Source organism: Falco naumanni, chromosome 4 (genome assembly GCF_017639655.2).
Source record: "Falco naumanni isolate bFalNau1 chromosome 4, bFalNau1.pat, whole genome shotgun sequence".
NCBI lineage: Eukaryota > Metazoa > Chordata > Aves > Falconiformes > Falconidae > Falco > Falco naumanni.
Genome location: NC_054057.1, coordinates 49617384 through 49642184, shown reverse-complemented (window position 1 = coordinate 49642184; position 24801 = coordinate 49617384). Strand labels below are relative to the sequence as shown.

The following is a 24801-nucleotide window of genomic DNA, read 5'->3' as shown; positions in this document are numbered from 1 at the left end:
GAACTATTTGATAAAACATTTCAAGTTAAATTCCACCTTTAAATGGATTGCCCAGTCCCCAAGTTAGCATCAGTGTTTAAATATCTAAAATGATAAATGGGTCATTATTAATACTTCAGTTATAAGTAATCAATGTTTTTCTCCCTATAGCTTTTCTACAAAGATGTTTTAGTTCTATGGCTTTTGTGTCTCTTAATAGTATGGAGGAACAGTGTGGGATTTCGAGCTATATTGTGCGCAGAGCTAGCTTACATACAGAACTTGGCAAGCAGAACTGCATTAGGAAACACTCATGTGACAGTTAAAATGAATCGGGCCTGTTCCAAAAGCTCCCTGTCCTTACCCTGTAGTGGGAGGAATTGTTAATACAGCCCCTGTTCTTGCTTGTCTACTCAGGGAAAGTAAAACTGATGTGGACTCCTGACCAGAATGGATGAGTTCATTTTATTTTAAAGATGCATGGTGCAGGAGTTGGTCATAGCTCATCCTTAGCCTAGCTATAAGGTATTTCAAATCTTATAGATAATTTCAAGTAGTAATTCATCCCTTTGCTTTCCCCAGTGTTTTAGATTTGTTAATAAATATGAATGGGGAATTTTCATCCATGAGTCTCACTGTATGTATATAATGGTTTATATATTTACTGTACATACTACTTTTTGGAACGCACTTTCTTTATTTTTCCTCTCAAGTGAAAATGGAATGTGGATGATTGGAGCAAATATGTGAACTGTGTTTTGTCACCTTGTAGTGCAGGTTACAGTGTTACAAGTCAGTGTTACAAACTGGGTCAGGATGCAACATCACAATATTCTTTCAGAATTTGTTGCCTATGTATGAATCTTTCTGTTATTGTAATTGCCAAAAGGAGCACAGATAGGAGAAGCTTACAATCTATTACTGAGTGATATAAGGAACACTGGATTCTTTGCTTTAAAGAAATAAAACCAGCAAACCTGTGATAAGTGAACTTATTAATTTATTACCCTTCATCAAGCTCAGTTGGATCCACTGGAATGTTTCTTTATCTGAGAAAGATTATTTTTTTTCTTCTTTTAAAGTTGTCATGTAGATTAAGCATTATTACTTTTCCAACTTGTTCTAGTTTTGGAGAAATCGTAAACAATGTCTTAGCTTTGAGCCATCATGTGTATACATTAGTATGCAAGAGAGTATGTGTATACATTGGACATATATCGAAGTTATCTGGAGAGCGTACAAAATATTGAAAGGATTACTGAATGACAGAAATTAGAGACAGCTTATTTTCCATCTAGCTCTTTAGGATTACTTGATCATCTTATATGTAAATTCATTTGTCAAGTTCCACTGAGCAGAAACTTCTACACTTTCTCCTTGGAATCTGTACTAGAATCCTAGAAAACTTAATTTGAGTAACTTGTACTTCTGCTGAGTCCTGGTTATCTTTATATTTTTATCCTATCATGCTAGTGAGGGACTCCAAGTATGATATGGTATTTACATAATATATATGGCTTTTGAAGTTTGTTTAGTTGATTTGCGAGTTATGGCTTACTGGATAAAATCTACATATATTCTGGATCACGCTGAAGTAAATGTCTCCAATTTATGATATCAGTTTTGCTGTCTACTAAACTCCCTTCTATTTCTAGTTCCACTTGATTTATTATTGAGAACCATAAAACTAAGGATGTACAGTCTTGCAAGAACTGCATACAGAAGGAAGGTTAAATAATTGTTCCTCAGCATGATTTTCCATATGCACACATAATCTAAAAATGGAGGCATAAACATTGTCATGTTTAATTTTGTTCAGTGGTTTTCTGTTTTCTTTAACCTAGCGTGGGTTGGTTTTTTTTTTCCCCTTTTGGATTTAAATAAATGTCAATAACTTGAATGTTAACTCCGGTTTTATTCTGGTGTCTGTATTGGTTGGGTTTTTCCAGGTTAGAACTTTGATGTATTTTCTTTTTTAAAATCAGTGTTCACAATATCGCCTAATGGAAAAGAACCTGTATTTGTCACTATCTTTCTGCTGGTATTTATGCAGAGAGTTGTTAAAGCCAGGCATAACAAAACCCTTCAGCTGCTCACTGGATAGTTTTCCTTCTTTCAGCTAAGTATAGTTCTTTCCATATTACAACGTGCATTGGTTTCTGATGACCATGTGAGTTAAGCTATTAAGGATTTCTTAAATGCATCACTAAAACTATATTTTTCTACTAAATTCCTTTCATCTATTTATTGTGTAACTGCCTTCAGAGAAGAATAAAGATTGTGTGACCTGATTTCTTCCTCATTTATGAAAAGATTTTGGTTGTTGCACTTTATTTTCTTTGCTTATTACCTACCTTGGGGGAGAAAGTGTACAAAGTGTTAGAAAGGTGGATTTTTTTTCTAAGATCATGACCTCAAGCTGAGGTTGTGTTTTTAGGAAGCACATTTTATAATACTTTTCAAAGTTTTTCCATCTTTGTAGTTTTTAAAACATAACTGAATATTTATTCCTAAGAAAGGAGAAATAAATTGCCATTCCAGTTTATAATCTGTGTAATCTTTGTAAAGTATTACTTTCTCTTAAGGTTGTCTTTGGAATTGAGCTTTTAGGAAGAGGATTTGGCTTTTTTTCCCCCTAATGTGAAACCTGTTTCAATATTATTGCATGTAAATTGACTAATATTTTATTTAGTGTTTTTAATTACTTAAAGTTGTATTAAAATATACAAGGTGGGTATTATTGCAGTGGAAACGTTACAAAATTTTTCAAATCAGACTTCTGAAATACTTTTTATCTTTCAGGGTTACCAGGGAATGGTTGATGGAGGTGATAATATTGTAGAAGTTTCATGGGAAAGTGTTTCAAGTATCCTACAAGTGGTAAGTATTAAGGGGTGGGGTGGCACCCAAACCCTCTCTCTTCAAACAGGGAAGCAAAATTCTACATCCAGGCAGCCACTGCAATTATGGATTCAAATTCAGTGATGACTGAGTGACCTGTATGTACCACTTTTAGCAGAGCCTGGTTTCTACAGTGTGGATGTTTGACTCTTTCTAAAGATCTTTGTGTGATTTTGTATTTGGTGCACAGAAATAATCCTGGAAACCTTTATCCTAGACTGTCAGCATCACATGTCATCAGCCTCCTAAGACCATATTGACAAGCCTGTATTTAATAAAAAAGACACCACAGGGCCAAAATATGGAACAACTGTGTTTTGTAAGGCGTGTGTTTTCTTACGAAATCGTGTTGGCTTTCTGTGTAAGTGCATTTAGACTTATAGTAGTGGGTGTAATTACAGTACAATTCTCCAGAGCTCAGATAATTCCAGTGACTTTGTATTTTATATTATAACATTCTGCAAGGAGGCCTTTTGGATCTCCTTACGCTTTTCCTGAGCATGGTAATGTTACCTTTTCCAGAGCAGATGCTATGTTTGGCGCAGAGGACTTACTTGGCAAGCACCAAGCTCTCTGAAAACTACCTCCAGGTGAAGCGTGGGTTTCTTTGGAGCTTTCTGTAAAGCTAATATAATAAACATAAAACAGCAGAGAGAAAGATATTTTTTTTAAAAAAAAAGCAAACAAATACTTGGGAGTACTGTGAGCTATTTTGTCCACATATATTTAGGTTTTTGGTTGGTTTTTTTAACCCTCCCCATCTATCATAGAATCTGTAATCACAGAATGATAGAATAACTTGAGTTGGAAGTGACCCATAAGGATCATGGAGCCCAACTCTCTGCTTCTCACAGGGCTACCTAAAACTAAACCATATGACTAAAAGCATCATCCAGATGCAATTTATGATTAAGAGAAAATTGAGGTGTCATGGCCAAGCCACACAAGGGCATAGGCAGGAGCAGGATGTAGGCATCCTATACATGTATATAGCGTACATACTATGAGAGCAACACCTTTCTGAGCTTGATTGCTAGGAATTCAACAGACCAACAATGAAGCTGAGGGTACATCTTAAAGAATGTGCTTAGTTGTTTTGATAAAAGATTTTTCAGCCCAAGATTTATTTCTGTTTAATCAAAACAAGTTGTAGTATTTTGATTCAAATACATAGACTGTGTTCCACTTAGAACTATGCTTTTTAAAATACGAGAATATCTAGTTTAGATACATTTTTTAGTCCTGATTGTTATTTTTAGAAATCTCCCTGTGTACGCTTTTTTTATCTGAAAGCTGAACTGATTCTATTCCACTTTCTTTTTTGTTGTTGTTTCTTCCACTAGCAGCTGTTGTGTATTGCCATGTAAATGGCAAAATAGTGCCTAGGACTGGCTTGAGAACTGCAACACCTATTGACAGGGCAGATCATGTCAGTACAGCCTCTATAGATTTGAAGCTCAAATTTAGATTGGCCTGACTGATTTATTGTAAGTTAAAGAAAATGTTTGTGCAAAAGTGAGGTAATCATCTGCAGATTTGTTTGCAGGAAAAAATATTTTTGCAGTCTTGATTAATTTTCCTTTTTACTGTGACAATAAATAAGATCGAAATCAGACTTTTCTTGAGTGACTGAACAACATAAACATAGAAGATGTGTAAATAACTTCTTTTCAGCAAGATGCCTAGCAATCCTCAGTGACAGGGTGCTTCAGTCTTTTTTGAAAATAGTAACTTTCATTTTTGGAGAAAGTTCTTTAAATCATATTAATACATTCAATAATTAATAAGAGAAAATTTAGCATTAGTCTGATCTATAAGGCACTAAATTTGGATGCAGTTCTTTCCATAATTCTGTGGAATGACAATAAATGCTAATTTTGAGCTTTAGGGATACATCTTTTCTGTTACTGTTTCTGTTTCTTGGTATTAGGGGAAAAAAATGTCATGCTTTGAAGCAAATTCATTAAAATACTTAACTACTTAGTATTGTATCACTTTTACTATTGTCATCACATATAAGTAACAATTAGATAATTTATTGAATTTTCCTTCATTTTCCTTCAAGAGTAACTCTTTTATCAGTCATTTTTCAGTGTTTTTTCCCTGGTGTGTCTATCTGCTCTTGAGAACGTAATTTCCCATAGGTTTGATAATTCTTTGCTTTTTATTACTTGCTGTAAAATTAAAGATGGAGGTTATGCTACAAAATACCCATTCGTCATTAATCCATCTTTAAAAAGTCACTAAAATACTGGATTATAAATTAAGACTGTTATACTTCCTTGTTCTAGGGAGGTACAGTTATTGGTAGTGCACGCTGCAAATCTTTTCGTACCCGTGAGGGCCGCCTGCAGGCAGCCTACAACTTGGTTCAAAGAGGAATCACTAATCTTTGTGTGATTGGCGGAGATGGTAGCTTAACTGGTGCAAATCTGTTCCGTGAAGAATGGAGCGGACTTCTAGAAGAACTGGCGCAGAAAGGTAAGTTTGCATTTAGACCTTCTAGACTTCTAGTCCAATTGCCAGGGTAGTTATGTACCCTAATTATACACATGCAAACTATATCCACAGGATATTTCTTAAGTTCAAAAGTAAAATGCATACATTCTCAGAAATTACATCATTCTTCATAAAGTAATATTTTTTTTCTGTACATCCTCTCTTACATACCATAAAGCTTCAAAAAAGGCCAAATAAGTTACTGGGTAACATTCCGTGTGGCTTTTTTTTCTCCCCATTATGAAGTACTTTCAGGGTCTGAACTTGGAACTTTCTGCTTGAAAAGCCTTTTGCCCTTATATCAAATCTGAGATGGTAATTCCTTTCCTGCAACAAGTTACACACTTGTTTGTTATCAAATTAAGATGCTTTCCTGCCCTGTATATCACTATTTGTTTAAGATCACAACCACAACATTAAGTGGCTGTTGCTAAAAGTGCATCCAGCCCAGTAGCTGTCTTTGATAGCATCTGAAAAAATGTATAGGGAAGTGTTAAAGAACAGAATAAGCATAAATAATGCTGTGTTGATGCTATACGTTATTCATATATATAAATACTCTGATAGGTTCCATCCACTTCTGTCTTCAGGATTTCCTGAACCAGACGCTGTTAGCAGTCCTTACTGACTTTCTCTTCTATTAATGCATACAGTCTCCTTGAAAGCATACAGATTTTTGCTGAAAACATTGTGTAGCAAGGAGTTCTACAGCTTCACCGAATGATGAAGATTGTGAAGAAACTTCTGTTTGTTTTGATCCTGCTGGCTTCTAGTATCATTTGATGTCCTATAATTTTTATGTTAGAACAGTGAATGATCAGTCCTGCTTCCTCTCTGCATGCCACTTGAGATTTTACAGCTGTCTTATTTTCCCTTCATCATCTCTTTTTCTAGATGGAAGAGTCCTAGTTTGCTTAGTTGTTCCTTATATGTAAGTTCTATACCTTTGACCATCTTTGTTGCCCTTCTCTGAACCTTTTCCAGTTCTACCATGTCCTTTTTGAGGTGGGGAGGACCACAACTGCACCCAGTATTCAAGATGAGGGCAAACCATGGATCTACACAGTAGTATAATGATCTTTGTTTTGTTCTCTATTCTTTTCCTAATATTTTCTAATATTTTGATTTTTATTTTTTGACTGCTATTGAGCATTGAAGCTGATTTATTAATGAAAACAGCATTATTGTGTTATTATGCTGAAAATAGCATTATTTTGTTTGTGGTGTTAGGGTACATTTTTCACATATATTGGTTTACATTTATCTACAATGAATTCCATCTGATACTTTACTACTCACTGTGTCTTGCTAGTCGTCTTCATTTCTTCTCAGACACTCCATACCTTTAGAACCCAAATAATTCAGTTTGATCAGTAACTTTGGCACCTTACTGCTCATTCCCTTTTCTAGGTTATAGCTGAGTAAGTTGAACAGCACAGATCCCTGTAGAACTCCATTGGTTACCTTCCTCAGATACAAGAACTTGTATTTACTACTGCCCTCATTTTCTTATTTTTTTACCCTCCGTTTCACATTATTTATTTATTATTTGCAAAAGCCTTCTTTCTTATGCTGTGGCTACTTAGTTTCCTCAAAATCCTTTGGCAACAGACCTTGTCAATGGCTTTTTGGAAATATAAGTAAGATATGTCAACCAGATACCCGTTATTCACATGATTATTAAGTTACGTTTGGAACTCTAGAAGAGGTTTGTAATGCATGGTGTACATTCATAGAAAACATTTTGATTCTTCTTCAGAATTCTGTATTTATCTTTTTGAACGTTAGTTACATTTATCATTATGGTTTCTACTACTTTCTCTAGTAGACATTAAACAGACTGATACATAGTTCTTCAATCCCATATTAAAAATTTGGCGTTACATTTACTACCATCACATCAACAGATACTGGAGTAGTTTTAAACACTTAAGCAACTAAGGTATTTCATCCTTGAGATCCTTTAGAACTCTTGGATGATTCAGCATTTTCACTGATCTCTTTGGAGACACAGACTAAAGTTTAGAATAGTAGCTTTTCTATTATATTTGCTTATTAATCATGAAATCAGAGCCTTTCAGTGTTGTGGAAGAGAAGTCTTTAAAAGTTTAATGCTGGTTTTTGATTGTTTACATATGTCCATAATCACATCCAGTTTGCATCATTTACTTCTTCATTGCACGTCATACACCGAAACTACAATGTGAATGCTATTTAAGTCCAAACCATCAATTCTAAGGTTGGTTACAGAACTTGATAATCTGTTGGCACTTTGAAATGGACTGAAAAGCTCTTGTTTCCTTCATTACTGTAAGGAGTTCTATGCAGGATTCTTTTGTTTGGTTGTTTGATTGGCTTTTGTTTGTAGTTTTGACTAACCTTGTTACCTAAAATATCTGAACATAATTTGATGTTTGGATATGTTTAATTTACAAAAGTAGAGCATCCAAGCAGTGTGTCTAAAATGTTGGGGTTATGTTTTTTTAAAACCTTATAGCTCTTTCTCTGGATACTTCTTTACAGGAAAGATTGATGAAGAGGCTGTTAAGAAGTATGCTTACCTTAACATTGTGGGAATGGTTGGATCCATAGATAATGACTTCTGTGGCACTGATATGACCATAGGTACTGACTCAGCCTTGCACAGAATCATTGAAGTTGTGGATGCCATTATGACCACTGCTCAAAGGTAACTTGTGGTATTACAGAAAACTACAACAAATATACAGTTGTTTATGCTTCAAATCTTACGTTTCCTATTGCCGTACAATAGCAGAGAGTGTAAGTTAATTTAAAATAGAAATTAGGTAACTGATATTTGTAATATTTCTAGAGCAGGAATAAAAGCACCTTTGGGCTGCAGCGTTCAGTTGTCCTGGTTTCTTTTGTTTTTTTAGTAACAGCTTTTCCATCATTCCTGTAGTGGCAGCACTTCAAGCATCTGATCATAGAAGCTGTGTCAGCTTTAGGGGTAGGCTTTGGTTCTTTAATGTTTTCAGTCTTTCCCCAACATACACTTCTAGAGAAGATCCAGACACACTTTGGATAGCACTAAGTAGTATCTGTTTGTATATAAACTTTCCCTAGATAAAATTTAAGCAATTAAATGATTATTTTTTTTAATACAGCTGTATTATTACAGTTCTTAACTATGGGTCTGCATCATTTATATTTCTAGTGAATGTTAACCTCTTCTCTCCTAACTGCCTTTACATGTTTTAGAAGAAAGTAGTAATGATAATGAATTATGTGTTGGAAGTTACATAATTTTCAATACATTGTTTAATAGGACTTCTCTTTTGCTAATGAATTCTGTGTTTGGTAAGCATGCTAAACACAAGCTGTTGCCTGATGCCAGGTTCTGATCTCAAGAATTTGGACTGAAGTTTTGAGTTGCCGTATTGCAGTTAATTTGCTTTCTTATTTTTACAGCCATCAGAGGACATTTGTTCTGGAGGTTATGGGGAGACACTGTGGGTATGTATTATCTTCAGCAGTTTGTGTCTTATACAGATATAATTATGAAAGATCAAGAAATCTGAATCATAAATGTCTAATCTTTTTTTATGTTTATTAGGTATCTAGCTCTTGTTAGTGCCTTAGCCTGTGGTGCAGATTGGGTATTTATTCCTGAATACCCACCAGAAGAAGGATGGGAAGATTCAATGTGTGTTAAGCTCTCAGAGGTAATCTATCACTGTGTTTGGGATTCCCTGATGCCTTTGCAGAAGTTTGTTTGAAAACTGATTTAAAAACATGATTGGGACTTTCTGCAATTGTTTTGAAGCATTAGATGGCCTACTCTAGGGATTACATAAAACTATAGCTATATATGCAGTGTATGTACCTTTCCTCATTAATTTGATATAAGACATTTCACTTCATCAGTGTGTGAATGTATGAAGATAAAATGTGTGAGAACTCTGAAGTGATCAAGTATCAAATCTTAGCAACTTAATGTAGAGCAATTGATTATAAAATAGCGCTGTAATTTTTTCATTTTTTTTAAATTATATTGATATGCTTTTATTTTTATTATAGAATCGTGCACGAAAGAAAAGGCTGAATATTATTATTGTAGCTGAAGGAGCTATTGACTGCCACAACAAACCTATAACGTCAGAGAAGGTTAAGGATGTAAGTGTCAACATCTATACCATACAGTTTCCGTTTCATTCTTAAGATGGTGCTTGTTGCTAACAATAACACTTCTGTAAAGTAAATCTGTTCCTGTAAAGTAGTGTATCACAAAGTTTGCTGATTGTATTTTATATTTGTGCTTTATTATCTGAATCCAGGGAAATCATTTAATTGGAACGTTTTCTCCTTGTAATGTAAGACAACAGTCCAAAAACACGTACTTCATGGTTCCTTAATTGATAGAGTCTGAAATCAGCTTAAATCAGAAATTACAATCCTATTTAACTTTATTTTTTGTAAAATTTTAATAATGTTCTGTTTCACAGTGAAATAATACTGTCTACTTTGAACATAGTCTTACCACTTTTTTGTACATGGTTTATTTGTCAAAAATTTCATTGGTGTCTAAGATTAAGAAGAACTTTTCACCTGAAATTATTCTGCTTTTCATGGAGAGGGTCCCTTAAGGAAAAAAGTTGAAAAATGGTCATCAGCAGAAAGAAGCTATGACACTTTGACTTTGCCTGGGATTTTTCTGTCCTGTGCCTCTGAAATTCTGTTTTCCCTAGCTGACAGCATGAGAGTAATCTTTGACTCTTAGTTCAGAATTGCAGTTTTACAAAGTAAAATTTGTCACCAAGCAGTGTTAAGTGTGCATACAGCAGATAGCTCTTATGCATTTATGGAAGAAACATTGCTTGCTTGCAACACATTTCAGCCAGTTAAAAAATTCAAAAACTATTTTCAAAATCATCTATCCCTGGATTTTAATTTCTAAGGCTTTTTTTCTGCTTTATGGTATCCATTACTTATTCCTAACCAGCTCACTGAAGGTGTATTAATACATGTTTTCCTGTGATTTTAGATTTGGTATGTAACAGAGGAAATGGAAAAAAGTCTGACTGAATGAAATAGTTTTATTACTTTATTTTTTTTACATAGTTTATAGTTTATTATTGTTTATTTAAAACTATAATTTTTACTGCACGTTTTAAAAGCTTTGTCAATTAAGGTTAAAAGTCATCTTCACTGAAGTTTTACTCAGAATCTTTTGGGGTGTATGATCTTGCACATAGATTAAACATGAAGTGAACAAAACACTATAATCTGACTTCTGTCAAGTATTCTAATTATAATATTAAGACCTGTTTTTATAAGGCTGAGGACTGCACATAGTGAAGCCGTTGTAACTGTAGTTGAAGCATTGCAATCTAAGCCACTATTTTGCCATTATTAAATAAAAGCTTCCTTTAGATTAGGAACCTGGAGTTTAGGTCTAGGTTAGGAATAAAATAAAGACTGGCTTAACTTTTGTAGTATTTTCGTTACTGTTGACCTATTAATGTATAGTATATGTAGAATTTTATTGTTCCAATAGCATGTAAAGCAGAGTAGTGCTAACACTATATATATACATATATAAAATAGTGATGACAACAAAACCACTATATCTTGAAATTCTTTGCAGCTTGTGGTTCAGCGACTTGGTTTTGACACCCGAGTAACTATCTTGGGTCACGTGCAAAGAGGTGGAACCCCTTCAGCTTTTGACAGAATTTTGGTGAGTGAACCTGAAATAATTACTCATAGCACCATATAGTACAACTACATTTTGGTTATTTATTTGGGGATGGAGTGGTTCTTTACCTGATTAACTTGAAAAATCCAATTATTGCCTCACATTAACTGTCTGAATAGCTCGAATTCAGAAGAGTGAAGCACTTCGTGTAAAGGAATCTATATTAGGTTTAAGTAGCAAAGCTGCAAGAACGATTGTCCATACTTAAGGGTATTAAACAGCTACAATATTTTCACCTTCCAAGGGATAATTGGTTTCAGCTTGATTTACAGAGAAATCATGACCATTTCTGTAATTGGGAGCCTTGTGATTTTAAGCACTTGCTTCAACAAGTCAAACATTATCTATTTTCAGGCAAGTCGTATGGGTGTGGAAGCTGTGCTTGCCCTTTTAGAAGCTACTCCAGCTACCCCTGCCTGTGTCGTGTCCCTGTCTGGAAACCAGGCTGTCCGTCTGCCTTTGATGGAGTGTGTGCAGATGGTGAGTTTCTGGCAAAAAGCCAATTTATAGTTATTCATTAACTACAACAGACCACTGTGTACAATAATTGCCTGTTGTCGTTAAAATACTGATGGGAATGTGTGCAGCACTTTCCCACGTTTGGGAATAATGAACTTCATGTGTGTTCTCTATGTGTTATTACTTATTTGGAAACTCCCAACCTCAAGAAATATACACTTATTTAAAAAAATCGTTATAAAATTTCATCTCAGAGCTTCTTTTTTTATTGCTAAAACAAATTCTTCAAATTCTTGCATCCATTTACGTGTCATACACAAGAGTCAGGTTTCTGCACTAAAATTGTTCAGCTTAAACTGAAAAAAGAAAATGCAAAACAGATACATTGATTTTTTATTTTTTTTATCCCAGGAAGGTTTTAGGTGTCTACTTCTACTTGTTCTTCTGTCCACTGTAATTTATCTTATGATAAGAGGTAGCTCATAAATTAATGAAATGTCAGTATTTCTTTTTTCACTTTGGAAAGCTATTTCAGAATGGTTTATTTACTGGAATATATTAAATATTCAACTTCCTGTGGTTTGTAAACATATTGAGTAATCAACTTGTTTTTTCAAGACTCAAGAAGTCCAGAAAGCCATGGATGAGGGAAGATTTGTTGAGGCTGTGAGGCTTCGTGGAAGGTATGGCCAATAACTCCTATCAGTCTGTTTACTCTAGAAAAGCCAAATTGCTTTGCTGTTCTGGCACTTCATGTTTTATATTAATTAACTTTATATCCATATTTTTTTATGTATTTGAGAACAATAGAGAAGACGGAAGAAGAGCTGCTTAGATAGCATAATTGAAATTCTTACCTGCAGCTACTACTGTAGTTCAGTACTGGGTCAGACTTCTTTACTGGTACTAGTCACAAAGAAATGAGCTGCAGCGTTGTATGAGCTGAACAGTAGCAACCCTATGTTTGTTTATTCAAGATTTTGAGGCCAGTCCTGTGAGCTTGTTTGTAAGTAGCTGGTAGTTTTCCAACAGTAAAGCTGGAGGAGACATTTTCTACTCTTATGTGTCAACAGACCATTTTATGTTTCAAGTCATTTGATAATAAAATGCTTTATCCCTGATCTGTAAAACTAACTTGCCAGCTATATAGTTATTTTATATTTTTCCATATTACCTTACAGGATTAAGTATTTTCCAGTGTTCTCTCATTCCCAGTTTTTATCGTGTTTTGCATTTGTAATAACTTTAGTGCTAACATTACACACCTGTTTATAAAGGTTTCTGAAAAACGCAAGTGTTCCTTTAAAACAACTAGGAGTTAAAAAATTTACCATTTTATTTATCTTACTTATTTTCTTATTTATTTAGGAGCTTTGAAAACAACCTTAACACCTACAAATTGCTGTCACACAAAAAACCAGACGCTGAGCTTCCAAAGGTAAGGGCCTTTTTTTGGGTGTACAATGTACGTCCTGTTTTTGGGGTATCTTAGCAAATGTCTTCTCATTCTGCCTTAATACTCTCTTCAAACCTGTACCATAGGATATTTTATAAAGTTAATTAAATATTATAATGGCAGAAAGATTTATTGAATAATTCTGGTTTTGACCATAGTGACTGTGTTGTCTCACTGGTTAATTCCTTTTTTAATTGTGGTTTGTGATGATTTGCTATCTTATTTGCATGATTATGTTACTGTTTTGTTTTTTGGATTTTTCTGTTCCAATTAAACATTTGAGTAATGATTAATAGTATCTTCTCAATATTACCAAGAAGAAAAATTGCATTGAAAATAAGAAAAGATTATTTGAATAGCTGAAATCTATTCGGAAATTCTGTTGAGAACAAGTAACATAATCACAACTAGCCGTTTTAATTCACAAAAATTAAAAATTACTGTGTGATATGTCAGTGTCGCACAGTAAAGGAAACTTGGTTACAAATGAAGTCATAGGGGCATTAAAGGAGACTACGATAAAATAAATCTAGTTTAATTTTTTTCTTTGTTCTCCACCTCTACCCCACCCACGCCCACCCCAAAAAAAAAAAAAAAAAAAAAAGGACCTAAGTTTGACCTTCCAGAGATCAAAGAATTCAGGATTTTTTTTGGTGGGTTTTCAACATTTGCTTTGCTAGATCAGGTGTTTGTTGTTTCGTTTTGTGTTTCTTAGATGTACCACTGCAAATTTAGCAAATTTAGCATTCGGCTTTTGTATTTTGTTTTAAAATAGTTGTGCCGTATCTTTTTGTGATGGATGGCATTAGAAGGAAATGTAGGTTGCATGTAATTATTAAGTACTTGGATTTGACCACATTAGCTAAATCTGTGTGCTTCAATAAAAGGGGTTGGATGGGAATTAAAAAGTAAATGAAATGTGCATGTCACAGGAATTGAGGAAAAAGCTAAGCTGATTGGATCACTAGAGCCTACTGAACACTCTGGTTCAGCAATGTTGCTGCACACAGATATTATGCTGCTTGTGTTTCCTTTTCATTTTTCTACAATCCTTTGATTTTGCCAGAGCTAAAAAAGAAACTATGTAAGTTCTGTTTTAGGTCTCTCTTTGTGTTTTTTTTTTTTGATTGGAAAAGATTCCATGATCATTACCTAACAACTGTTCTGGTTTTTGGGGGTTTTATTCCCATCTTCCAGGAAAAAGCTAGTAACTTTGAGCTATTCTGTACCAATTTGTTATAATTCTGTCATGCCAATAGTTATCAACAATTTAAGGTCATCTAGCTGACCTAAAGCATGATGAATTTTAGTGTATAAAATCAGACTGTCAAGTTTTCTTGCATTTAGCTTACATAGTTCTCTATAATTTAAATTGTTTGCTAAAGTCATAGAGAGTGCTTAAATTTTCTAAAGGTGTAAAGTTTTAATTCTTTACTTACATTTTGCTCTCAGTATTAATTTCAAAGCTGTAAAAATAAAACAAAATTAATAAATTGCAGATCCTTCTACATCTTCTGGCAATGGATTGTATTTTTATCTGTTTTAAATCAACACTTACTGTTGTCAATGAACCTGTATTGATTTGTACCGGCTGACCATTTCTTAATCAAAGAAACTGGCCTGTGATTTATCTGGAAATAGGCCTTCTATTTCAAGGAATATTTCATATACAGCAGACCTGCATTTCATGCTTTGAAGTTAAAATTTAATTCAAAGATGCTTATTAATGTTTTACACACAGTAGCACTCTTGCTTTGTTTACCCTTACAGTGCACATTTATGAGTAATGTCTTCTGTTATATTTTTCTTTTTAATGCAAGTATTGAAACTTGTTCCTCTGGAAAAGAATCTGTGATCTGAATGATACCGGATTTATCAGTACAAAGTAGTAATTCCATTAAAGAAAACATTCTTAATTTTAAAACTCTTGTGGTTTTGGAGTTGGGTATGTTGTAACAAGACAGAAGTTTTTAATAGTATTTTGTAGCTAGATTTCATTATTTTCTCCACTTGTATTATTCAGTCTGTAATGCTTACATCCATTTAGATGTAGTTGTTTTAGAGTAAGATTGATAACAAAGCAATATAAATGGGGACTAAATGCATAGGTATGGAATAAGCATTATATACCAAAATATTTATTATTTCTTGTTATGTTTTAAATAGAACCTTCTCTCTTACGTTGCCTGTGGTTTAAATTATAAATGTATATTTGATCTCTCAGACTTTCATTTGAGTAGATTACCCGCTACTTTTAATACTCATTAAACTTGGGGAGACACTGTATATAAGCACAGTTACTTTGAGGCGTTAGGAAATGCTTCAAAAACTGCCATCATCTGAAAATGTATGGTATTGTGAAAGACGCTGAATGCTACTGTTTACTATTGTATTTTCAGCTGCTCTAAAATCCTGGCCAGTGCTTTAATTAAAAGTTGTTGTCTGTTCTGCTTTGCATGGTACTGATGATACATACCTAGCTGCTGTAGTGCTAGAATAATTTCCTACTCTTTTCTTGGCTATTCTGGATGGTTTTGGAAAAAATTACTGCTTTGATCACATGAAACTGGTTGAATAATGCAGCGTATTTTATGTTTCTTGAACCTAGCGGAGCTACAGTATAAAAAACTGAATAACTTAACCTACAAACCAAATGAAAATGTGATAAAAGTCTGATTTAAAAACAAGCATTCTTTATTTAAACTTTTTGTTTCTATGTGATATTCCGCAGATCAGGAAATATGTGTAGGTATCTCCTACTTACCTTCAACTTTTGGATGGCTGAAGGGATTTGAAATTTTACTTTCCTACATTCCAATATTTAGCAACTGTGTATGATGGACAAATTAACCTTTTTGTAGAAATTAAAGTGCTTTTTAAATATTATTTTTCTCTTGCAGACTAATTTTAATGTGGCAGTTTTAAATGTTGGTGCCCCTGCAGCTGGAATGAATGCTGCAGTGAGGGCTGCAGTGAGAGTTGGCATAACTGAAGGCCATAAAATGTTTGCTGTCATTGATGGATTTGAAGGTTTTGCTAGAGGGAAGGTGAGTATTAATTACATGTGTGTGTTACCTAGTAGCATGTATCCCATCCGACACCACCACCACCTTTTTTTTTTTTTTAATGTTTATCTTTATAGAAGGTATGTTCTGTTATAACTGTTGTGGAACTGATTCTGTAAGTTCTTTTATTTCAAAATGGTATACTAAACCCAAATTGTAGCTGTATTTCTCAACTATTCAAGTCTATAGATTAATTTATCTTGAGTATTACTAATCACATGCTGCAGAGCTACAGAATTGGTTCACATGAATCCTGCCTCCAAAATTTGGTCAATGTTTAGCATATGGTGGCTTTTCCACAGAATAACAGAAGAATCGCTGATTCTTTGAGGCAAGTTGTTGCTTTTATGTTCCTTTGCTGTAAGAAACTTTTCAGTGGTGCTTGTTGGGGAACGAAGCTTCCCTGCCTCTCCCCCCAGGTGAGTTAGATTCTTCTGATCCCCTGTTTTAAATGTTAAGAATCAGTTGGTATACTGAGGAGAAATTGGATACAAGACTTATGATTTCTATGCCTAGCTGGAACCATAGGTCCCAAAACTAGCTTCAGAGACCTAGTTCTAAATTTTTGTGATTCACATTCAGTAGAAGAGGATGTGAAAATAGGATCATGATGTGACACAAGGAGGCAGGGTTCATCATGTTCTGGAGAAGAAAAAACAAATAGACAGAATGGAAAAGGATTGTTAAGAATTCAAGAGAAATTAAGTTTACCCCTTGATGCTGTTTTCTTTTTATGCCAAGTTCATTTTTGGTGCTGTCTGTGTCCCAGCAACTTGTTCCAACAGCTTTACATTAAGTAGTACCTGGTGTTTGCTGCATGTCAAGAAAAGTAATTGGATAATTACTTAACTGAATCTCATCTTTTTACTTTTCTTCAAAGATAAAGGAAATCAGCTGGGGAGATGTTGGAGGCTGGACTGGTCAAGGAGGATCAATTCTTGGTACAAAACGGTAACATCAATATTTTGCCAATTGATATGATGAATTCTAGTATTTTATATAATCGGTGTATGATTCCATGCTGTTTTCCTTCCACAGGATGTTTTAAGTCCTGTTGTTGGAGTTTTTTTAATTGTTAACCAACTTGGTTATCTTTACAGTACGGGACCAGCTCTGAAGAGAAAACGAAAATGGGAATTAGGACCTCAGCGTAAAAATTTCCTGAGGTCCTTACAGCTAAAAGGATTGCAAACCTGAGGTTTCTTTACAGTTAACATGATTCCTTACTGGTTGGCAGGAAGAATCATTTGTATGGATAAATATGTAAAATGAAAAATATTTCATTGCCTGCTCGGTTTATTATTTCAGCTTAGTAAGAAATTTTTATTGCTGTAGGTTGTAAATTGTTTTTATTTTTCTTTTGGTTTAATAATTTTAGTACTCTTCCTGCAAAATACTTGGAGAAGATTGCTGACCAGATGCGCACTAACAACATTAACGCCCTTATGGTTATTGGTGGATTTGAGGTACACTGAAATGCCTAATTATGTGTAAAGTAGAGTAGAATTCCTAACAAAACGAATAGACTATTTTCATTTTTACCCAATCGTCATGTAAGGTGCATTTGTTTATAACTATATTTGATATACAACACAAAGAATGTTCAGTATCAGAAGTATTGTCAATCACTGATTCTGTGGAAAGTTGACATTCAATACAATGATTAGTAGCTGCAAAACAGGATATGATAAATGGATAAATAAGGTGAGATCACATGATAGTATTTTTGCATTAAAAAAAAATAATTACTGACTTCAGTAGTGGAAGTTCCAGTCTATATTGTATCAATACTTAGAACTTACTTGCAGAAGTTCTTAACCTTTAGTAGTAATTGCACTGTGGTCCCTTATTTAAGCCACTCTTTCTCCCATAGTGCGTTTTGAAATCTGTAATTGATCTAGAGAATTATTTTCTTTTTTTTCCTGTAGTTCACGTTCATTTTATTTTACCACAATAAAACATTTTTGAAATCTCAATTCAGGAAAGTATTTTGCCAACAGTTCCCAGGGAAGACCATGCTTATTGCTTCTTGATAAGGATTGAATCATCCATTTTTTTGAATCTGTTAGGCATAGCCCTATTCAGCAATATTAAGGTTTTAATTGAGTAACAGTACCTGAAAATCGGGGAACTAGTTTGCAGTATGTTTGTGTTGTACGAAGCACTTTGTTATGTCTAAATTGTATATTCCCTTGAAAATGAAAGTTCTATTAATTATTTGTTTTCAAATGTATACCTGTTTTTAATGCTTTTTTGTGTGTGTGTTAGATTTTAGTGGTTCCTTAATGCTTTGACTTGCTGAAGTGTGCTGTGGTAGAAATGGCTCCCCCTGTGGCCCTATCCATTTTATCACTCCCGACTTTGCCCTTATTTTATTCATCCTAATTTTTCACCCAATGCCTGTGCCCAACAGGCGTACCTTGGACTTCTGGAATTGTCAGCTGCCCGAGAGAAATATGACGAATTCTGTGTTCCAATGGTTATGGTTCCTGCAACTGTATCCAACAATGTACCGGGTTCAGATTTCAGCATTGGTGCAGATACTGCTCTGAACACTATCACTGATGTAAGTCTATTCTGGTGTGTGCACTTTACTAACAAAGTAGTTCTGGTTAAAACTGACTTAATTGGCTAGAACTGGATGTTTTTATAGACCAGAACTTTGGAAATGTAATCTGGAAAATTACATAGTTACTTGATACAGCCACAGTCATGATACCTATTCAAAAAAGTATGTTTAGGGTCCCAAATGCTTCCATTAGCTGTCCTCTGAAACTGCAATGACGTCAAAATTTGTAAACTACAAAATAAGATGGCATATACCTATTCTATATGGAAGAAAGAAACCTAAAGCTAAGACCTGATGATCATTTGATGCACCGTAGAGGGGGAAAAAAATCCCCATTATATGAAAATATCAGTATACCTAGCTGTAACAAATGGTGAGTGAATGTTCTGTTCAAAAAGAGATCCTTATTTATGTAACTTTTATTGCTCTAATAGAGAATGTAAGATCCATATTTCTCTAGTAGAATTCATGTAATTCCTATTATTAATAACAGATTTAACAAAAAAGAGTTGAGATGTATTATGAAGTATTTTTTAAAAAATAAAATCCAGTGATATGATATAAATTAGAAATGTATTGCTACTAAACTCAGTTGGACAGAAAGCATTGTCAAACACTATACAAATTGAATTGTCAGGCATGCATATTTACAGTTCATTTGAATCACTTAAGAACTATTAATCCATCACACCTCTGCTAAGAAAAGCAATTCCATTTCTATATATTCTGACATAATTTTGCCTGTGAAACAATAGCAGTAGTATTATGCTTCCTTCAATTGTTTTTCTTTTCAGCCTAATATGCAGACACATATATATTGCAAATACAATTGAAGTGTCCATAGTTGGTTTAAATCACAACAAAGACCTCATAAAGCATTTGTCTTCAAAACTGAATTTATATTTTCACTTACAAAGAAGTAACAGAATTATTTCAAAACTTAGTGAATTGCCATATTACTTTACAAGTTGTACTTTCTGTTTTTTGTCTCCAGCCACGCTGGAGCCAGGATGTAGAATTTTTCACTGATTGTACATATTGAGGTACAATTTAAAAAGTGAAAAACAGTGAGCGTACTAGTCATGTAAAGTGGAAAAAAAATTTCAAGTTGCTTTTGAAAATTAATTGTCAGTTATTGTACCACTTAGATGTATTTGAAGATTAAAATGATATTATTTCCAGCAATCTGAAGTATTCTGCAAATGCTATCAATGTCAGAAGCACTAACGTAACTTTCACCTGTTTGTTTTTGATTTGGTTTGGTTCTTTTACAGTGCAAAAATAAATATTTTTACCTCCAACAAAATAAACACTTCAGTTAGGAAATGTCAGTTTTGGACAGTTCAAGGAAATTGCCTTGAACAAGACTAAGCTAACTAAAATTATCTGGAACGTACTCTTTATAGACAACTTAGGTTATAAATGTTGATATTGTTTCCAGTTCTGGTAAATAAAAATATCTTTCCAAAACGATTGATCACAAATTAAGGTGAGTAAAATGATTGTGCATAACACCTACTTTTCTTCTTTCCTTTTCTTCATAAGCTTTATTTACCTAACTGACTTCTTTTTGTAGGTTATTTCGTGTAGAGGAGATATATAATAGTCAGTCAATGTCTCTGTCTCCTTGTTGCTGTTTTGCTTTATATGTAGGTTTCTAGATACCATTTGCCTTCATTAGATAATATTATTATGTCCATATTTTCAATACAGTAGTTGAAAACTTCTAAACGATGGCTTTTTTTACTAATAGGTTCCATGTTGGTTTTGCATTTTATTTTGTCTAGATTTTTCTGTAAAATAAAATTGGAAATGTAGTGGCTTTGCAAGATATAGCTTCAATCCAATGGAAAAATTTAAGTTTGTTCTTCTTTTGGGATCGCGCAAACTTTGTGTTGGGGAAACATTTCTGCTTGCTATCTTGTCAGTTTTCTGCTTTGATTGTTTGAGCACAAGTCACTGAAACTGATAATGAAGAATGTATCCTTTCATTCCGATGTCACATGTTCAGATCAGGTTCAATAGTGATGGTGGCCCTATTAAATGTGACTGATGGGCTCAATGCAGGTCATACAATTAACTGTGGTAAATGAAAGCAGCAGATGGACATAAATGTCCATTATATCTAGTTTATAGCATTTTTATTCCTATTGCTACTATTAGGTCAATAAATGCATCATATCTTTCAGTGCTCTCAGATTAGTACCTCTTACGAACACCAAAATGTCATTACGCTTAGTTTTTCTGTGGTACTGTTCTTCCTTCTGTGTTCTTGATAACTTTTAGTAAGGTAAGTACACTTCTGCTGGGTAATGAGGCCTTGTTAGTGTTTGGCATTACTAGACACTTGTCCATGTTAGGTTGTTAGAAACTTGTCAAGGCATGTAAATGGTACCTTGAGACACTTGCAGATAAAATGTGTGAAGATGCTGCATTTAAAAAGAAAAACAATAGAAGATTAACAGGTACATAACTTCTGAGTAACAGATTAAGCAAGACTTTGCTTTTCCCTGAGTCCTAGGTAGTGGACGGTACGCTTCTTAACATCTAGAATTTAGATTCTACAGCAGATTCTGTGACCATCTCGAAAGGTTCCAATTTTTCCATATTTGTTTTAAAATATAAGCTTATAATCAGTTGAATAGTAGAATTTGTTTTGTCTTTTGAATAGTGTTTTAAATTTATGATATGCTGTATTTTTTATTTCTGTTTTCAGAATATTAGTGTGAAAAATTGTCAATGAAAACTCCAATATAAAATACCTGGGGAAAGCTGGATGTTTCTGTACCTGAAAAGGGTGTGCTTAAGGCTTGTATATCTAGACACACAAAATAAATTGTTTAGGATTGCAGGATAAGGACATGAACTTTGACTTTTCTATGAAAGAAGCATCAGTAAAATAACTAGCTTAATGAAAATACCAATATTCGCAACTTCATGTTGTTAATCCAGTGAAATGAATAGAGTATTAGTTCAGATAGCAGACCTCTGGTATGTCACAATAAAGAAATGTTAGGGTTTTTCCTACGTAACCATGAAGGATAGAAGTTTCTTTTAAAATGAAAGTTGGATTACTGACAATAATCAAAAAGAGGCATTAGGAATACATTTTGCAGGTGGAATTAAAAAGCAGAAACCTACTCTGTAATTAAGCAGAATTAATAGAAGGTTAGACTCTTTCAGCTACAGAACATGGAGGGTGGAAAGGAAGAAAATTTAATTTGAAAACAAAGCCTACTGATGGGCTAGAGGAAACTGATGGAAAGTGTAATAAACCAGAACAAGGTATGGAAGAATATTCATTTGATTCAGGAGATGTAGAAGTAAATGGGGAAATGAAAAGAAAAAGGTATTGGCTAGAGGTGGAGAAAAACAGAACCTGAAAAAGGAAGAAGCTAAAACTCGCCAGCATGTTTCTTTTGACAATCTGCCTTTTCCTTTCAACAAAGGGAAAGGGGGTACCAGTTGGTCAGTCATTTGTGTGAGAAAAAGAACAGCAAACAGCCACTGAGTGGAGAAATCTACTATTAGGTTGCCTTAATGTGGTCTCTATGCATTTCCCTTGAAAAACACAGACTCATGTACCCTTCCAGTGCTGGCACTAGCATGTGTGGCTCTGCATTAATCTGAACAAGGAAGCTGAAAGTTAGCCTGGTTGAGCCAGCTAACCAATTAAATTTTCATCCACTTAAGTCCTAGCAACAGCTGGATGTGGAGCTAGGGCAGTAAATCCATCCCTTTCAATGGGCATTTGCATTTTGATCAACATAAAAAGTCAACAAACCACAATTTTTGCATGACTGCCTGTATTTTTATAAAGCATCCTTGGTTATGGCAATACCCTTTTTAATAACACAAACACAGTAAAAAGATGTGAAATGATTAAACCAAATTATCAACATAGTACAGTATCCCTCTATGATCTTACTGTAGTACTTATTTTTAAAAAGTAGTGGTAAAGTAATTACTAAAATGACCAGTCACTTGCTTACCCTTTGTGATTGTAAAGTGACCCTTTATTGAAAACATTTTCATGTTTTGCTGCAGTGATGTGAAGATGTTGCATATCTAATGCTCATGCTTGGTGAAGGTAGTCTTTGGATGTGTTTGCTGAAATCACTTGCATTAAATACTGCCATTTTATTTGATGCAAGTAAAACATACCTTAACTGCATCTTAACGTACCATAAATGCAGACTAACCAGTTATGCTAGTTTTTGGTCTAAATCTCCCTTCATCTTGGTTTCCCAAAAGTCTCAATGTAAAACTTTTTTAGAGAAACTCATGTTTTGCAGATCTCCAGGAAGCCGTGTGGTTTTGCCAAACCACTGTGACTCATTGTATGTCTTTATTTTTCAGTAGGAGTAAAAATTCAAAGCAGCCTGACTGAGCTGAGGTGGCTAGTCAGGTACTGACATTTTCTCAGTGAAGTCTCATCCACTCAAAAAAAATCAAAAAATCCATTTGTTGCTCTGCTTCTCAGAACTACAGGTCTGAAAGTGCAATCTTTTAGACTGTTTCAGACTTAAACTGGAAATGCATCCTAGCACTGAGCTTAATTAAAGTTGCACTTATGAAATAAGTAGAGATAGACTTTAGAAAGTCAGTTTGCACTTAGCACCTATCGCCATATGTCCTGTCCTCTCACTGAACAGGATCTGCTCTCTCTAGAACAAAAACCTAGAGAGCAGAACTCTCACAGGTGGATTTTTCCCCATTATTTTCTACTAAATTATTATTTATATTGGTCACTGTATAGATATTTGTGGAAATAGCTTGATAGCTATCTAATTTTGATCTGCAATGGTTTCCTTCTCTGAGTTGGTTTCAGAAATTGAAAAGATGAGACTTTTGTGAACATCGGTCCTTTCTGGGAGAAAGATTAAGAAAAATGTAACATTTTATGTAATCAGGCTTTCTTGTGGAGAGTCATTACATAGGTAGTTTGAAAAATTGCCACACATCGTGAGAGATGTTGATTAATTTAGATTAGAAAGAATTGGAAAACGTAACTAAAAAATATTTTTACTGACTTAAAAGAGCAGCAAAATCTTAACCTTTAAGTATTCATTTGATGTCCATTAAGAACACCTAATACTTTTCAATGATGATTTATTTTGTAGTGTTTGGAATCTTTCCAAGGACCTACAGCTGCTTTCCAAAGAATCCTTGAACTGTACCTGCAAACTTCATTAACTCATCCATTGCACATGTTCCTGGATTTTTCCGGGCCAATGTCCAGTGTGTGTGCGTAGAGGCAGATGTGTGATGTTGATAGGCTCTTGGAAGGCATGGGCAAAACTTCTTTTTCCTTACTTTTGGTGGAAATAGATGTATGTCTTGACTTTATAGGATAACATAGTTTTTAAAAAAGCACGCTTCTTTAAGCGTTCCCTTCAAGTTGTAGGTGTTCTACTAGTTAACTTTCTAAACTCCATAACATGTATCAGACTTTGTTCTCTGAGTGGTTTCTTGTGGAACGGTTTCCAGTCTGTGCTGTCTTTTTCTGCCTAACTGCTTCAGACCTCTCTGCTGTGCACACTTCACGTTCACTCTGTATTAACATGCACTAATCTTCTGCATTTCTTTAAAGAGCATTGTGCCAATGCAACCCCAGTGCACTGTTGTGGTATGTACAGGATATCCCCTCCAGGAAATCTCACCAATTGTATTTAAATTATATTTACTTGGAGCCGATGGACAGCCAAATTTACCATCACACGCAAGGAGTCACTAGCAAAGCAATCCAAAGGCAAGGAATGTATCACTCATACTTGTACCACTGCTTCAGGCCTATGAAAGTTGTCTGCAGCTACAGGAGGCACGTTCGCGCTTTGAGGAGTTTTGTGTACCGATCTGTGTGTTGCCTGCTACTATTAGCAACAATGTACCAGGCACAGACTTTAGCATTGGTGCTGACACTGCCTTGAATGCTATTGTGGAGGTAAGAACGCGTCTCTTTTAAAAGTTGGTAAAATGCCTAAGATGAGGATACCTTAAAGACACTTGAAATGTCGAGTTTTCTAAAATACTTCAGTTACTGTCTTATTTTTTTATGGTTTATAGTTAAGTTTTCCAAAACTCATTAAAGGTTAACCTTATAAAAATTAATAATGTTACATGTTTAACTTTTGGGGACTTAGTTCTGTTATCC

The 24801-nt window shown here is 34.3% G+C and overlaps 1 protein-coding gene across 9 annotated transcripts in view; it reads left to right on the top strand.

The window, feature by feature from the left end:
• LOC121087548 (phosphofructokinase, platelet) overlaps positions 1 to 24801 on the top strand; it is a 46812-nt gene that overhangs the window by 13231 nt on the left and 8780 nt on the right. For 2 of the 9 annotated variants that reach the window (XM_040592689.1, XM_040592690.1), the window contains 15 exons: positions 2782 to 2859; positions 5172 to 5361; positions 7903 to 8068; positions 8812 to 8856; positions 8957 to 9065; positions 9421 to 9516; positions 10988 to 11080; positions 11453 to 11578; positions 12176 to 12240; positions 12926 to 12995; positions 13619 to 13666; positions 15914 to 16060; positions 16959 to 17029; positions 17457 to 17544; positions 18492 to 18644. In XM_040592689.1, coding sequence (XP_040448623.1) covers positions 2782 to 2859; positions 5172 to 5361; positions 7903 to 8068; positions 8812 to 8856; positions 8957 to 9065; positions 9421 to 9516; positions 10988 to 11080; positions 11453 to 11578; positions 12176 to 12240; positions 12926 to 12995; positions 13619 to 13666; positions 15914 to 16060; positions 16959 to 17029; positions 17457 to 17544; positions 18492 to 18644 — 1545 coding nt within the window. Of the gene's footprint in view, positions 1 to 2781; positions 2860 to 5171; positions 5362 to 7902; positions 8069 to 8811; positions 8857 to 8956; positions 9066 to 9420; positions 9517 to 10987; positions 11081 to 11452; positions 11579 to 12175; positions 12241 to 12925; positions 12996 to 13618; positions 13667 to 15913; positions 16061 to 16958; positions 17030 to 17456; positions 17545 to 18491; positions 18645 to 24438; positions 24592 to 24801 lie in introns of all 9 variants that reach the window. The other 7 variants (XM_040592691.1, XM_040592688.1, XM_040592695.1 and 4 more) reach the window with 4 other exon arrangements.